This window comes from Brachionichthys hirsutus, chromosome 7, assembly GCF_040956055.1.
Source record: "Brachionichthys hirsutus isolate HB-005 chromosome 7, CSIRO-AGI_Bhir_v1, whole genome shotgun sequence".
In the NCBI taxonomy this organism is placed as follows: Eukaryota; Metazoa; Chordata; class Actinopteri; order Lophiiformes; family Brachionichthyidae; genus Brachionichthys; species Brachionichthys hirsutus.
In genome coordinates this window covers 13,090,188-13,105,254 of record NC_090903.1, presented here as the reverse complement: position 1 = coordinate 13,105,254, position 15,067 = coordinate 13,090,188, and the positions used below count along the sequence as shown (strand labels likewise).

General features: G+C 47.4%; 1 protein-coding gene across 1 annotated transcript; it reads right to left on the bottom strand.

Moving 5' to 3' along the window:
- Positions 1–134: 134 nt before the first annotated feature.
- ugp2b (UDP-glucose pyrophosphorylase 2b) lies at positions 135–13,656 on the bottom strand. The gene is given in 11 exon segments (XM_068740950.1): positions 135–1,844; positions 1,996–2,100; positions 2,182–2,424; positions 3,268–3,410; positions 3,413–3,464; positions 3,559–3,856; positions 4,641–4,774; positions 6,458–6,643; positions 10,642–10,749; positions 11,803–11,930; positions 13,528–13,656. Coding segments are annotated over 11 exon segments (1,524 nt in total). The 5' UTR covers positions 13,547–13,656; the 3' UTR covers positions 135–1,736.
- Positions 13,657–15,067: the final 1,411 nt, after the last annotated feature.

Here is a 15,067-nt window from a genome sequence, read left to right as displayed (position 1 = left end):
ACCAACCAACCCCCCCCCCCCCCCCCAAACAAAAAAGATTTTCAATCCTTAAGTAGTGCTCTTCTTCTTCCTCCTCGGAACTACACTTGCTTCATGGAGTACCCCAGGGAGTCACTACTTGACATTATCGCCCACTATTATTGTGTAGCATTGTTTTATTGATCACACACACACACACACACAGACACACACGCTCATTATTCCATATTGCACTTTATTCAGGTAGCCGAGCCGGGCTTGGGCTGAGACCTCGTCACAGATCAATTCTTATTGCTTTCAGGGTTCCGGTCCGCAAGTTTCCTGACGCTAAAACTTCATGTACATGTTTTAAAAAGTGTGCTGTCCCCCCCCCCCCCCGACACCGTAATGGAGGCGTGAGGTTTCACATACAACGTTAAGGTCAAACGTGAGAACAAAGATCTCTAATACAGACAATGCACGACTTGCAGGTTCCATCATAAGTGAGGTTCCACGCATTTCGATGGATGTGGTTCAGGTGTTCAATCTACGGCCCGAACGGGATCCACACCAGTGGAAGCGTGTTCTGTCTCCGTTAAAAAGCTACCGGCTTATTTCTGAGCACAAACGCGTCGCTTCAGGCTTCATTCCTGCACGATTCCACAAATTCAAACCGCATAACCAGGATGTGAAACCTTTCCACGCAAATCTCCAGAGGAACCAGGATCACTGATGGCTCCGTCTATTTGCTGGACATTAAACAAGTCAAAATACAATCAAAGATTATTGGCCCCGGTTCAAAGCTACAAAGTTCAGAGATGAGGTTTGTAAGTATGAGTAGAAGGACATATTGGAAGTTATTAAAAGTCAGCAACTCGCTGGTTAGCGTACAGTACAGGAGAATTTAGGCTAAAGACATTTAACAATTCTTGACCCACAATTTATCTGGATAGTTTCAGGTCCTAAGAGTAATTTAAAATGTTTATTTGACAACAGTCTCACACTTCAGAGTAAGGCCTTTGGGTTTGGTTTAAACACGAGTAGGTTTATAGGTAAGTTTAAATTTCCTTTAACAACACAAAGGCTTCATAACAATAAAATAAATGTGCGCATCCGAACAGTTCAACGGATCATTTCACCAAAAGGAAACATCCTAAGGCTTCGTGTTAAAATAAATAATGGCAAAATAGAAGAATTAAGCTGCACTTGTTCAAGTTTGATCGGAGACGTTTCTTCTGGACGACCGAGAAGCCGCACAGACCTTATTATAATCAAAGGCATGACGTCCCGTCGCGGTAAAACCGTGGATCCGTGTGAAGTGAAGCGTTTGTGCTGAAAATAATGGGAGCCAGGAATCTAGACTGGGATGAAGACCATGATGAAGAAATCATCCTACGTGTTACTTGAGTCGTCTCACGATTAGTATGCATACATACATACGTTCGCTATCACTACTACTATTATAATTATTATTATTACAGTGCCCTCGTCTATTTTGGCAGGTTTAATTCTCCCATCAAAAAGCAGTCAAAAAAAATCACGTGACTAAAAAAAGAAAATCTGATTTTGTCATCTATCGTTGATATAGATTATTATAGATATATATATAGATTATTGTTCAGTCAGTCAGTAATGCCTATATGCTCATATCCTAAATAGCCTGTAGGGGGCAGTATAACCCGGATAGATATCACCCGCAGCGTTTCAGTGCACGTGTGTTGTCACACACTCCCTTCACAAACTGGTCACATGACTGGGATGGGGCGCAGCAGGAGACGTTAGTGGTCCATGATGCGGAGGTTGCCGGATACGATTTTGTTTTCCAGCATGGAGCCGGCAGGAATATCGATCCGATCTCCGTGGTTGGCGATGATGATGACGGTGCCCTGGAAGGGGGGGGGGGTTTAGTCTATGTTAGAAATAAAAGCAGGAAGTCATGAGTCGGCGAGCGCCGCCTGTCAGCAGGGACCGGACTGGGAGGCGGCGAGCCGCTGCAATGTTCTACCAGGTTCCAAAGTCCAACCCGAGGACGTTTACCTTGAGCGAGACGTTTTTCCCGAAGGTGACGTCTCCGGACACGGTCAGGTGGTCGAGCTCCAGGATGTCGGGGATGCTCTCGAAGCGGGTCAGGTACTCCTGAACCTGGACAAAGACGGAGACGATTTAACAAACCCGCTGATCCAAAACCCGCTGAAGCGCATTCCGGCGGCGCTCGGGGAGAACCTTGGTGAAGGAGCTGCCCAGCTTGACGTGTGGCGTCGACGGGAACTCTCTCCTGGGGCTCATGGTGAGGCGTCCGGCCTCCAGGCTGTACAGGTTGGACATCACCAGCAGCAGGTCCGACGTGGTCTTGACGGGCAGGAAGCGGCTGCGGGGCACGTTGATGCCCAGCGCGTTCTCGAAGCATTTGATGGCGGCGCCGACCGCCGTCTCCAGCTGGATGACGTTCAGTCCGCCGTCGAGTGTCTGACGGCCAATCAGGAGACGTGAAGATTAACGCAGGAGGTTTTAACGATTAAAGCTCTAGTGTAAGACGCCCCCCCCCCCCTCATTCTGTCTGGAACTGAAACAAAACAGAACAAATGTATTTTTAAAGATGCCTTGAAACACGGCGGGAGGTCCGGAGGGTGGGTTTCCTTGGCAACCGTGCCATTAAACACTGAACAATCATAGAAACGTCCTCCGTAACGGTCTGTTGATTCTCCACGTCTGAGGCTGAGTCTCGTTCGCTTGGTTCTTAGAGAACTGGCCGGGAAGCCTTGACCCAAATAATCCCAAACGAGCGCTCCCTGGTGAACCCGTCTGCAGGAACGTTACGATCCGGGTCAACCTGGCCCGGATGGTGCTGCCGGCGCGTAGCACGACGCCGCTAGCCGCTCTCCTGAAGTTTCAGGCCTGAGTGATTAACACTGAAAGGCTTCGAAGGAAAACCGGAATGTGAGAACGGGACCGGGATCATCGTCGGGCGGTTCGAGGTCACGTTTCGCTTCGGTGTCGCTCGGAACCACAAAAGAAAGCGGCTCTGAGAAGTACCGGCTCTTCAAATCGGACGTGCGGCGAGACTCCGCCAATGGGAAACCCCGGAGTGAGGCGGGATTTTGGCAGCGAGCTAATCGTAGCGGTTGCTGGTTGAATTCTCCCCGAGGCGACCGGGGAGAATTCAACTGCCGTGACTCTGCTTCTTTAACGGAGGAGTGGGAACGTGAGCGCCGGATCTCCTGTTGTGGGTTCTTCCCTGACCATGGCGGGGGGTTGTCGCTAAGCGCCCCCTTCCCTGCCCTTTCCCCCCCCCCCCGTCTCTCCGCCCACCTTAGGGTTGACGATGATCTCCATGTCCATCGCTTCCTGCTCCTGCAGCCTCTTGATGGCGGAGAGAGAGACCCACAGGTTGTTGGTGTTGAAGATCTTGAACTTGGAAACCGATTTGAATTCGTCCACGTGGGCTTTGGGACCTGGGCGATCTCCAGGAGACGAAGCTTCCCGTCGTACTGGATGAGCGTCCCGCCCTTACAAAATAAGAGTGGAGCTCATTCAACCACAAATTTGACGACTGGTGGTCATAACTGCGCCGAAATGAACCACGTTTGCGCGGCTAAATACCTTCACGTCGGCGCGCGTCTTATCCGTCACCTCCATGACGAACTCGCAGCGCTTCCCGTTGGGCTGCTGGACCAGGTGTTGCAGGATGTGCAGGTCGACGGTGGCGCCCAGGTTGTCGATGTTGGACACGAAGATGTACTCCTTGCCCTGAGCGAGCAGCTGATCCAGCAGGCCCGAGTTGTAGAAGCTGGAGTAGATGTCGCCGTGGCCCGGCGGGTACCAGCCCTCTGCGCTCTGCCCGTTCATGGTCAGGTTGGTGGCGACGGGAAGGAGGGATTCCTTGTTGATGCGAGGGTACCTGCACGGAGGATCGGGATCACACGAATGCCAACTCGTCACTCGGGACGACGTTAGCGACGGATACTTTCGCATCACTTGCGGGGCTTTCTCACACCTCAACTTTCATTTTTCCAAAGCCGAAAGCAGGGGGGGGGGGGGGTTGAGAGGAGCTTCAAAGCGGAGGCGCAGGAGGACGTTTAATTCCAGCCGAATCTTCGAGGATGAGCGATAAGAGCTCAGATTCACAGAAATGTCGTGACGTCCACGGAAACATTTTAATTAATCATCCGGCTTTAACTTTAATAATCAGTTTCTGATTCATTTACTGTGTTGAAACGGCTCATTTTATTACTTTATCCAGCTGGATTTGCTCTTTGTTCGCTTTGAGAGATACATTTTAGCGGTTTTAGCTTCTGATTGGGCTGTAAAGTTCACGTTGGTAGAACCTCAGTTTTGTTTGTTTGAAGCGGCTGGATGCTTGTTTGGATTTGAATGAATGAGATTTAATTTAAAGTCCTTTCGCGACCTTGACCACAGATTTTTTTCTTTGTTTTTCTGCATTTCATCCACTTTTTCTACACAGATAAAAAAATACTAATCCTTGAATACTAACGGACTTTCCATCATCACCGCCGCCGCCGTTTTTAGCACACAGAAGACACGCGCTCTAAATAATTCAAGGGAGGCGGTAAAAACCAAAGTTCCACTTCCGCAGACAAATGAGAGACACCAAAGTGTTAAATATGAATGAACTTCTGTCGTTCCTGTCCGGATGTGAGTCCAACGACGTCGGCTGGTCTCACCTGCTCTGGTTAAAGGTGTGTATCTTCACACGGTGGTGTTTGTACTTCTGCAGGATCTTCTTTGTGTCTTCATCCGTGTTGAAGGAGTTCATCAGGACCAGCGGCACGTCTGCGTTGTAAATCTTGTTCAAGTGCTGAGGGATATAAAAAATATATAAAAAGAGTATGTAAAAGAGCAGCGGCATCTTTTATTGCTGTCTACGACACGCGGAGCGTCCGTGTGTGTGTGTGTGTGTGTGTGTGTGTGTGTGGGGGGGGGGGGGGGGGGTCTATTTTCTCTCTTTCTAAACAGGCCGATTCAGTCAGGAGATAATCTGATCCGACCTGAGGAGGAAATGAAGAGCGGCGTGCTGGAGGGAAAGAAGCGCCAAATAAAACACTAGGCAGCCACACACAAACTCATTTAGGAGACGCTGCACACACACACACACACACATTTAGGAGACGCTGCACACACACACACACACACACACACACACACACACACACACACACACACACACATTTAGGAGACGCTGCACGCACACACACACAAATTTATTTAGGAGACGCTGCACACACACACACACACACACATTTAGGAGACGCTGCACACACACACACACACAAACTTATTTAGGAGACGCTGCACACACACACACACACACATTTAGGAGACGCTGCACACACACACACACACAAACTTATTTAGGAGACGCTGCACACACACACACATTTAGGAGACGCTGCACACACACACACAAACTCATTTAGGAGACGCTGCACACACACACACACACACACAAACTTATTTAGGAGACGCTGCACACACACACACATTTAGGAGACGCTGCACACACACACACACACAAACTCATTTAGGAGACGCTGCACACACACACACACACACACATTTAGGAGACGCTGCACACACACCCACACACAAACTTATTTAGGAGACGCTGCACACACACACACACACACACACACACACACACATTTAGGAGACGCCGCACACACACGCACACACACACACACACACACATTTAGGAGACGCTGCACACACACCCACACACAAACTTATTTAGGAGACGCTGCACACACACACACACACAAACTTATTTAGGAGACGCTGCACACACACCCACACACACATTTAGGAGACGCTGCACACACACACACATTTAGGAGACGCCGCACACACACACACACACCCACACACACACATTTAGTGGGACTCACATCTCATTTAAAACTGCATCTCCTGGAAAGTGAATCCAGTTTAGTCCAAACAAAAAGGTTTTTTCTTGATGCATGATCAGGCACACGTTCATAAACTCCTCGGTTTCCTTTCCCACCCTGCAGACAGACATCCTCTTTCACTGCGTACCCCCCCCCCTCCCCCCTCCCCCCTCCTCCCCCAAGGTATCAACACTGAATTCCTTTCAAAAGGACGTAAAGGAAAAAGCCTCTAAAAGCCACAGGCCGTAAAAATATACTTGACTTCTGCGTGCAGCTAGCATCTTCTCTCCGTGTCCCCCCCCCCCCCCCCCCCTTAACTCTACATTGACTGTATGTCTGTAAACACAGAACTTGGATGCCACGGTGCAACAAAGAGATGTTTGTGTTGCGTGTGTGTAAGTTCCTCTTCACTGTGTACACGGCTCCTCCTCCTAAATCCTGCTGCTAACGGAACCGGCGAGGTCAACGGGTTCTGCGGAGTGTTTGCGTCTCCACGTCTGCCCCTCCCCTCTGTGCCCTCCCCATCCAAACCAAGCGCATCCCAGTCGATGAAGTCCAAACGGAGACGCTTGGCGAGAGGAAGCGACTCGCTCTACCTCGATCTGCTGCACGGTGAGGTCCAGGAAGGTGTTCTCGTTGCGGACGCTGATCAGGCTCTTGGGCCCTTTGCATCCCATGCTGGTTCCCAGGCCTCCGTTTAACTTCACCACCACCAGCTTGTTCAGGCTGTCGGCGACGTTGTCCGGGAGACCGCGGGCGGCGATCCTGTCGTAGGGCTGGATCTGGAGAACATCAGATTGTAAAAAGCTGGTTTCATCACAAGCAACCCGGAATCTCCTCTCTGATCCGCGACGAGGCACAACATTCAAAAATAACACGGCGCCACACGCGATGGGATTTCTTTGAGATCCTGCGGTCAGATGTCGCGATGGATCCGCGACCTTTCGAGAAGCGTGTAAAGACGCCTGGCGATGTTGAGCGGCGCCCACCGGCTCGCTTCTCACCGGGAGAGCTGAGGAAACGTTAGGAAAGACGCAGAGAACCTTCCGCCGCGGCTTTCAGATGCGTCGACAGTCTGATTCCAACAGGGAGCAAATCCCAACCAGATGTTGCAGCAGCTGCTAGCTTAAAGCCCCCCGGTGAACATGCGTGCTAGCGTGTCTGAGGACATGAAAACGCCGCAGGTCCTCCTTTGGCCTTTCCCCACAGGTGAAAGTTTTAAAACGGGTTTGCGCGACTCGCAGGGATGCGGCCGTAAAATTCAATCCCTGGAGAAAATATAAAGATGCTAAAATGAAGGAGAACAAAAACATCGTTCAGGAAGGATCTCCGTCGTAGCCCTGCACCCCCCCCCCCCCCCCCGCCGTTTTAACCGACTCCGCGTCCAGATGTTCGGTTCCGCTCCGCTTCATTCCTGCTCTGCTCAGAGACATGTCGCTGCTGAACTGCACGCCGCCAGCATGGACAGAGGTGTGTGTGTGTGTGTGTGTGTGTGTGTGTGTGTGTGTGTGTGTGTTATTACAGGAATCACATTCCTTCATTCATTCACCGACTCGGTTCCAGACTCCTTTACCAGAAGGGTTCAAATGATTTATGCGTTTAATCTGTTTCTGTTTTGTGAACTAACAGCGACTGTTTGGATCTTGTTTTTTCAGAAGGCAAACTTCGACTGGGAAAACTCGACGACTCCCAAATGACGGCGAGGCGTTTTTCAAAGGAAGACGAGTGTGGAGGCAAGCCGCTTCGAAATCAAACGCTCCGGCGTCCAAATCCTAGCGGCTACAGGGGAGGTTTTAGAATCCCACACTGTAAAAGACAGAGCGAGTAAATCCAGCCCCCCCCCCCCCCCCCCCCCTCGGCTGCTCCTCGAGTATGACGTGAAGTGGAAGTGCAACATTTAAATACGTTTCAATAACTGATTAGGAAAAATACAGTTTATTAACGTTAAAGCCGCGGAGACACAACCTTTGAAAAAGAAAACTTACCGATGTCTATTTTCACGGAATTGATTCCACTGTTTGACACATCAGTCAGTGGGAGGGCTGGGCGTCCCATGGGGGCCCCCGAAAAAAGCATGAAAAAAAGGCCTGCAGCTGCTTTAAGATGATAAAATGATTTCATGTCCCTTTCACTGACAAATGGTTCCACGCTGCTCGAAACACGGCACCAAGATAATAAATAAAAATAATAATCGCAACCGGCCCAAATCATGAAAGCGTTGCTTTAACCGGAAAAATAGTTCCTTTTATGCAACATAACCTGGTAACGTGACATCATCGATGACGTCAGCGGTGATGTCATTCGACTCGGATCGGCCTCGGGTCAAAATGAAGTCATGTCGCCTCTGGAAACAGCGTCCAGATATAAAAACCGTCCTTTGACAGGTGGAGGGAGGAAAAGCACGAGCTGTCCATGCGTGGGAACTCGACGAACGGAGGACTTATTTATTTGATCTGGAATCCGCAGTCCTACTTTGATCATCCTAAGAATGACATCAACCGTTAACTCGTCTAAGATCCTCTCACTCAGAGGAGTTCGTTGGAACAGAACGCCCCCTCCCCCCCCCACCCCACCCCCGAGTCTCGCTGAGGGACGTCACCGCGGGCGTGACGGCGGGTCATCCTCCCGTCTTCTCCGGTTGCGCCAGCGATTTGGCAATCGGTGTGAAATCTCAGTCATTCCAGTAAAAAAATGTCTTTCCTGTTCGGTCTCTTATTTCTTTAACTCTGACGGTGCCACGCAATATCTCATTACACCCCCCCCCCCCCCCCCCCCCCACCTCATTACCGTGTCGCTGCCACTCTCCATTTCCTTTAATGCTCCCTCGGTCTTCTCAAACAACTCTGACCCCCCCCTGCCTCCATCGCTCTCTTTATGCAACACTCAACTTCACCGTGAAGCGTCCTCCTTCCACCAGCGACTCCTCTTTTCCTGCTCCTCCCTTCGACTCTCTCTGGATTCAATGAACATGAATGAGGCGATGCAGCTACTCTTCACTCACTCTCTCACCAATGAGAAAGAGAGAGAGAGAGAGAAACGGCCTCATCGGGCTTTGCGTTTGTGTCCGTCTGAGTTTGGACGCGGTCTAGAGCAGGACAGGTTTGGAAAATTTTATGGAAACCGGAGCCGGAAACCAAAGTCAGGAATGTTTTTCCAACCGGATGACTCTACACTGGGATCCGCTGACTTGTTATCATGTGATTCCCAAAACGCATCCTGTTTCCTGTTATTGCGCCGCCAGGCTGCAGCCTAATCTTAATTTACTGTGAAAAATAAAATGCTGATTCTGATCGGCTGCACTTGGAGTTTAAAGACAAAACTAAATTTGGCTCATTTCTAAACTTTCACTTTTAATTTCAAACCAGGAAACTGCAGCGCCCCCCCCCCCCCCCTACGGTGATGGAAGAGAAAGGAAATCCTGCGATAAAAGAGGACGCCTTCGCACTTCGGATGACTTTATACGTGACACGGCATCATGAAAGAAAACAAAGACTCCCGTGTCCTGTTCAACGGCCAGAGGGCAGCTGTAAGTATATATATTAAAGCACTAACTAAGTATAAATCAGTTGCATCACCTTCCGATCACCATCATTATAGCCAGCACACTTCATGACAACAAACAAAAACTTGGATCCGTCTGCCATCGGCTGAGCTGCTGATCAAGCGGACACGTTTTCAAACTTTCAAGAGGAAGTTAAGGAGCCATCTTGTTCTCATGTGGCAAAGTGAGCTCACTGAATGTTTAGGATGCTGTTTTTTCCTGCTCCTGATAGGTTCGGAGGTACTGTCAGACCGTTCACCTACTCGTTCATGTACGAGGGTTGTAAACGTTAGGAAACGCTTTCCTGGGTGGCAACCGGTCAACATTCCTCTGCAAAGTGACACCAAGACGTAATAAAGCGTAAAAGTTCTGCGGGTCATCTTGAGCAACCGGGTCACTGGATGACAAACGGTTTTAAAATGCATGTTTATTTTTCAGCCCGATTGTCTTCAAGTTTGATGATATTGGAAAGACTAACTGAAACTGACACGATTTAGAGGAATATTTAGTAATTTTAATATTTTGATTTAAGGGGAGCTGACCCTTTAAGTGGTGGAGGGTAAGATGAAACACCCTGAACAGGATGTTCTGGTGCTTCGCGTATTTAAAAGCAAACAAAGTCAACATGGGCTCAAAGTAGGAATTCCTCTTCACACGACAGAAATCAAGAATTCCTGTTCTCAAATTCAGGAATAAACCAACACAAACAATTTAAACAAATGCAGTAAGATGTCTCGAGTACCGCTGCGGGCGCAGCCGGACATAAACTGAGCTCTACAGATTATGTGAATCATAACCCCCCCCGCCCCCCCCGGAAAGAAAATGAAGAAGTGAAAGGTGCTGGAAAGTTCTGAAATATGAATGAGTCATCTTGTCTGATAGCAAAGACAGGCGTTGCATAATGGTTCTCCAAAGGTCGGCGCTGATGATGCAAGAGGTTTAGACATAAAGTAAAGGTAATGGAAACATGGGTGGCAAAGTGATGATGGGCTGTTGTTGAACACCTGAGGAGGCGGGCCTTATTATTAGGTCAGACCTGTGTTTTAACGGATGTCACCGTAATTATTTCGTTGAAAGTTAATAATTACTCTCTGGTTTGGTGTTCTCCTGATAGGACGGCACAAAAGCCCACGCCGTCTGTTGGGTTCAAATCCTACCGAGTGCGGGGAAACCCACTTATGTAATATTTTACACGCAAAAAGTACACAGATGCAAGAAGAAGAGAAACACAAACCGTACCGAGTATTCTGGAGGCCTTTGTATCTTGATCCACTCGACCGACGGTCCCTTCACCTGCAGGAATCTGTGGAAGAGATTCGTGAAGCCCTCAAAGTCTTTCCTGGACACCTGAGAAACACAAAGATGGTCGTTGTTTTTTTGCGCGGGTCTATATTTATCCAGAATTGATGAATCAACAACACAGTTCAACCCGACGGCATTCACTTCTGCACAGAAGAAAGAAGATGTGCTAATTGCTTCTAACAGTGGCGCCGTTGTATTTCTGCAGCGTTCTCACAGCGGTGCCTCCGAAAGGTTCGTTTTATTCCCCGATCCTTTCACAGTTCGGTCTCCTCACTCGCGCCTCCGACAAACAAATCCTGGGAGTTTAATCTGCTCTAAAGGAAGCCAAACAGGATTTAAGAAACACCCGGAAGCTTCCAATGTGAAACGTAGGTGCGTTTCAGCTCAGGGAAAAATGTTATTGTTGTTGGGACTTTGGATTATAAAATGTGCCATAAATATCTATCAATCTAACATTGTCCGCCTGTATTCACTCGTCTTCTCAGTACATGGAGTTTTTGAGATAATGTTTGGAATTAGGGAGACGTTTCCCTTCAATGTAAAAGGCTAAGGATATTCCTGGAAGGACATCTGAAGATGTACGCCCTTATGTTTTCACTGAAATGTTTGCGCACTCACCCCGCGTGTCTCACGAGGCCAACAAAAGTGATGTCAACACCGGTGACAGTGTGCGTATAAGATTAGCCACACCCGTGTGAGCTAATCTTTATCGCTTTCAACTTTCAGCTGCTGGCCACACGTCAATATCTGGAAGGGGCAGCCGCCAAAATGCCCGTGTGCATTCAACCAACTGGTGAGCGATGTTGGAGACCGTTTTCATTTTATCTACTGCTGTGAGCGAAGAAGTGCCGGCTCCCGACGACGCATATTTTATGATTTTAAAGTAAGGAAATGGACAAATGTTTGCTAAAAATGCATCGGCTACTGCAGTTCCATGACATATTCATGCGCGAGCATGCAGGTGGGACCCTGTTTGGCTCCGCGCGTCGGTGTGTGTCACGTCTGAGCGCTCCCAGTGTTTGCGAGAGACCCAACCACCCTCAAAATTGCAACCAGATGCTCGAAGAAGGGGGGTGGGGGGAGAACGCAGAAGCGTACCTCTTTCTCAGCACCCGTGGAAGTGTCCAGCAGTTTCTCCAGCTCGCCGTGCATCGAGCTCTCCAGCTGCTGCCGCATCATTTCCTGGAACTGAGCCATCCCTCCGCCGGCCAATGCTTTACTCAGACCTGAGCAGGCGAGACAGCAGAAGATGGCGGACAAGGATTAAAACATATTCTAGATCCTGACGCTATGGTTATTTCTTTCAGCCGAGTTAATGAACTCGACGGCGCCACCGTGCTGGATCTCAATCGCAATAATGTGGAACTGAATCCAGAACCGTGTCGAATGATCGGTTATTCAATTAGCAGAATGTTATCTGTTAATATTTTGATAGTTATTTAACTCTAAAAGTAATTTTTCCAAGACAAATTGGGGTTTTTAATGTTAAAATGTAAAAATGTTTTTTTACTGACTCCATTCTAGATAAGATCCAGATCCGGTGGTGAGATAGAGCCCCCCCCCCCACAAATTCCATAAACATCGGTCGATAATCAACCAGAAATATTGAGGAACAAACTTTGAAGCTCCATTGACTGCAATTTTACCGAAAATGTCAAAGTGATCCAGAAACCATGATCTCTTCTGGATCATCACCAAACGTGTATCAACTGTTCCTGGTAGGATTCCCAACATGTCCCGAACATCTCATCAAGATCTGTCCAGAACGTTGAGTTACCGTGCTAACAAACAGACAGGCAAAAACGTATCCTCCTCGGCGTTGGTAATAAAATACTGCTCAACCTAATCATCTTTTCATCGTCTTATCAACGAGAGCAAACTTCTTCGGTTCTTTACCTTCAACTGGAAACATGCAAAACATCGACCGGGTTCTCATGAATGAGACAATCTGAGTGAAAGAATTTTCACAAACTAATCAGTTTGGGTTTCTATGAAACAAAGCAAAAGCCAAAAGTAAATAAATCAGACATATGTAACCCGTCTGAACAAATTGCAGAGGCTGTTGTGCATGGTAATAACAAGTTAAACATTAACGCCATGTTCACTCTTCATAAGGTCGTTTACTAAACGTGATTTTAGGACAGAGTCAATGTCTTCAGCATCGCCTCCTCGGTAAAGAGCCAAAAAAGCCCCCCCCCCCCCTCCCCATTAGCACACTCATGTTGGTCTTCCTCCTCCCCCCTCAGTGTCCCCCAACCCCCAGTTTGACAAACAAGATTCCCTTTTTCAGCAAATCAGAGGTCATGTAGCCGCGAGCTACATGAGCTCAACGTTCCTGAGGCATCCGACAAAAACTAAACAGGGACAGGGAAACTAATCTCCAACAACTGGATGCCATAAATAAAAATAAAGGAAGGATTTACGGGAAGTGAAAAAGATTTTATGATGCCTTAAATGTCTGTCAACAAGTTCAAGAAGATAAAAACTTAGGCTGTGGATAGATTTCTTAATGGAATTCTTTTTTTTTTTTGCTGAATTAACAACTAACTGATCACATCAAAGTGATAACAAATGTCCTTCACACCAAGTTAATCCACTAAAATTGTCGACTATCAGGATTTACAGTTCAACAGCTACATTAGACAAGGTGTAGGAAATGTATTACAACAAAAATAATAAAGGTGTAATACATGAATTATTGGATTAAGTAGAGGAACTCCTTAAAAATACCTATAATTTATTCAATTAATTACAAGCCTGTTTTTTATTATTGGTATCATTACTAATCAATTTCATATCTTAAATGTCCACATCTCGACCTACCTTCTACATAAAGTGCCATGTTTCAGTTTGCCACGTGGAGCTAAACAATCACGGATCAATCAATCGGTAAAAACAAAAAAATCCCAGAGAGGTTGAGATGAAAACGAGTTTCCTTCAAGTACAAAAAAAACAAAAAACAAAAAAAAAACAACGCCGCTGTGAATAAACCTCTCGATTCTGTCCGGTCCTGACGATAAAAAAAAGGGGAAATAACCCCAGATCTATAGGAAAGGTTCGGATCCCGGTGTCAGTGGAAGCCGGAGCGTCTCGAATGGACCGGTCATTCCTGACTGCAGTATTTGTGATCCACGTCACTAATCCCAACCTCTGCTCATGACTTTCCTTTGCCTCGCCCACTGCTTTCATTTGTTTATTACCTTATTGCAAGCGATTGTCAGAGCCTTTTTACGACAGTCCGTTTTACACCGATGACTAAACATCCCGTTAATTATTAACCGGGGAGACGCACAACGACACCGAGCCCGTCCCGTCCTCCAGAACCGGTCTGAAGGGGAACTTCATGGGCGAGGAGGCTGGAGAAACGAATGGTGGGTGGGGAAAGAGGCTGATGGAACATGGAAGGAAAATAAAAAACCGTGGTGGGGGGGGGGGGGGTCCGGCTAATGTCGTAAAGGTAAAATGGCTACGCATATAAATTCAAACATCGACATGTTTCGTTTGGGAAACGTGAAAATGTCGGCAGGAAAATGTATTAAAAAAATGTTGTCAGACGTAAATAAATGCTCTTACTGTGTTATGCTAGGATGCTAATGTTCTTACTGTGTTATGCTAGGATGCTAATGTTCTTACTGTGTTATGCTAGGATGCTAATGTTCTTACTGTGTTATGCTAGGATGCTAATGTTCTTACTGTGTTGTGCTAGGATGCTAATGTTCTTACTGTGTTATGCTAGGATGCTAATGTTCTTACTGTGTTGTGCTAGGATGCTAATGTTCTTACTGTGTTATGCTAGGATGCTAATGTTCTTACTGTGTTATGCTAGGATGCTAATGTTCTTACTGTGTTATGCTAGGATGCTTGGCGGAAGAGGAGTCGATGTGGTCGGCCTGGTCCTGCTGGTCTGGAGGACCAAACGCAAATTGTTTCGTTTTGGCCCGCTTTTCACCTTTGTTACATCCGGCTCGCGTTTCCCTTCGAAGTCGCTGATTAAAAATAAAATGAAAAATATTAGGTAAAATGTAAGAACCTAAAAAAGGTGACCGTTTTTGAGAATATTTTTACACTACCGTGCCTTTTCTGGTCGGGCGAATGAGAACGGAGCAGAAAAAGTGTGAGCCAATAGGAATCGCTGTTTTCCCCCGTGACGTAATTTTAACCACCAATAGACTTAGGGAACGTAAGACAAGACAAGACATTGTTTCTGAAGATTCCGGTTTAGGAAGAATCGAAATGGGCTCTCGTCTTTCATATCTATTTATATATTTATGTATTTTGTAGTATGCAAGTACCCCGTTTTAAAGAATATCAAAACGAAATATGAGAACTGTCAAACCGGCGAAGTGTCCGCCATTCCACTGAC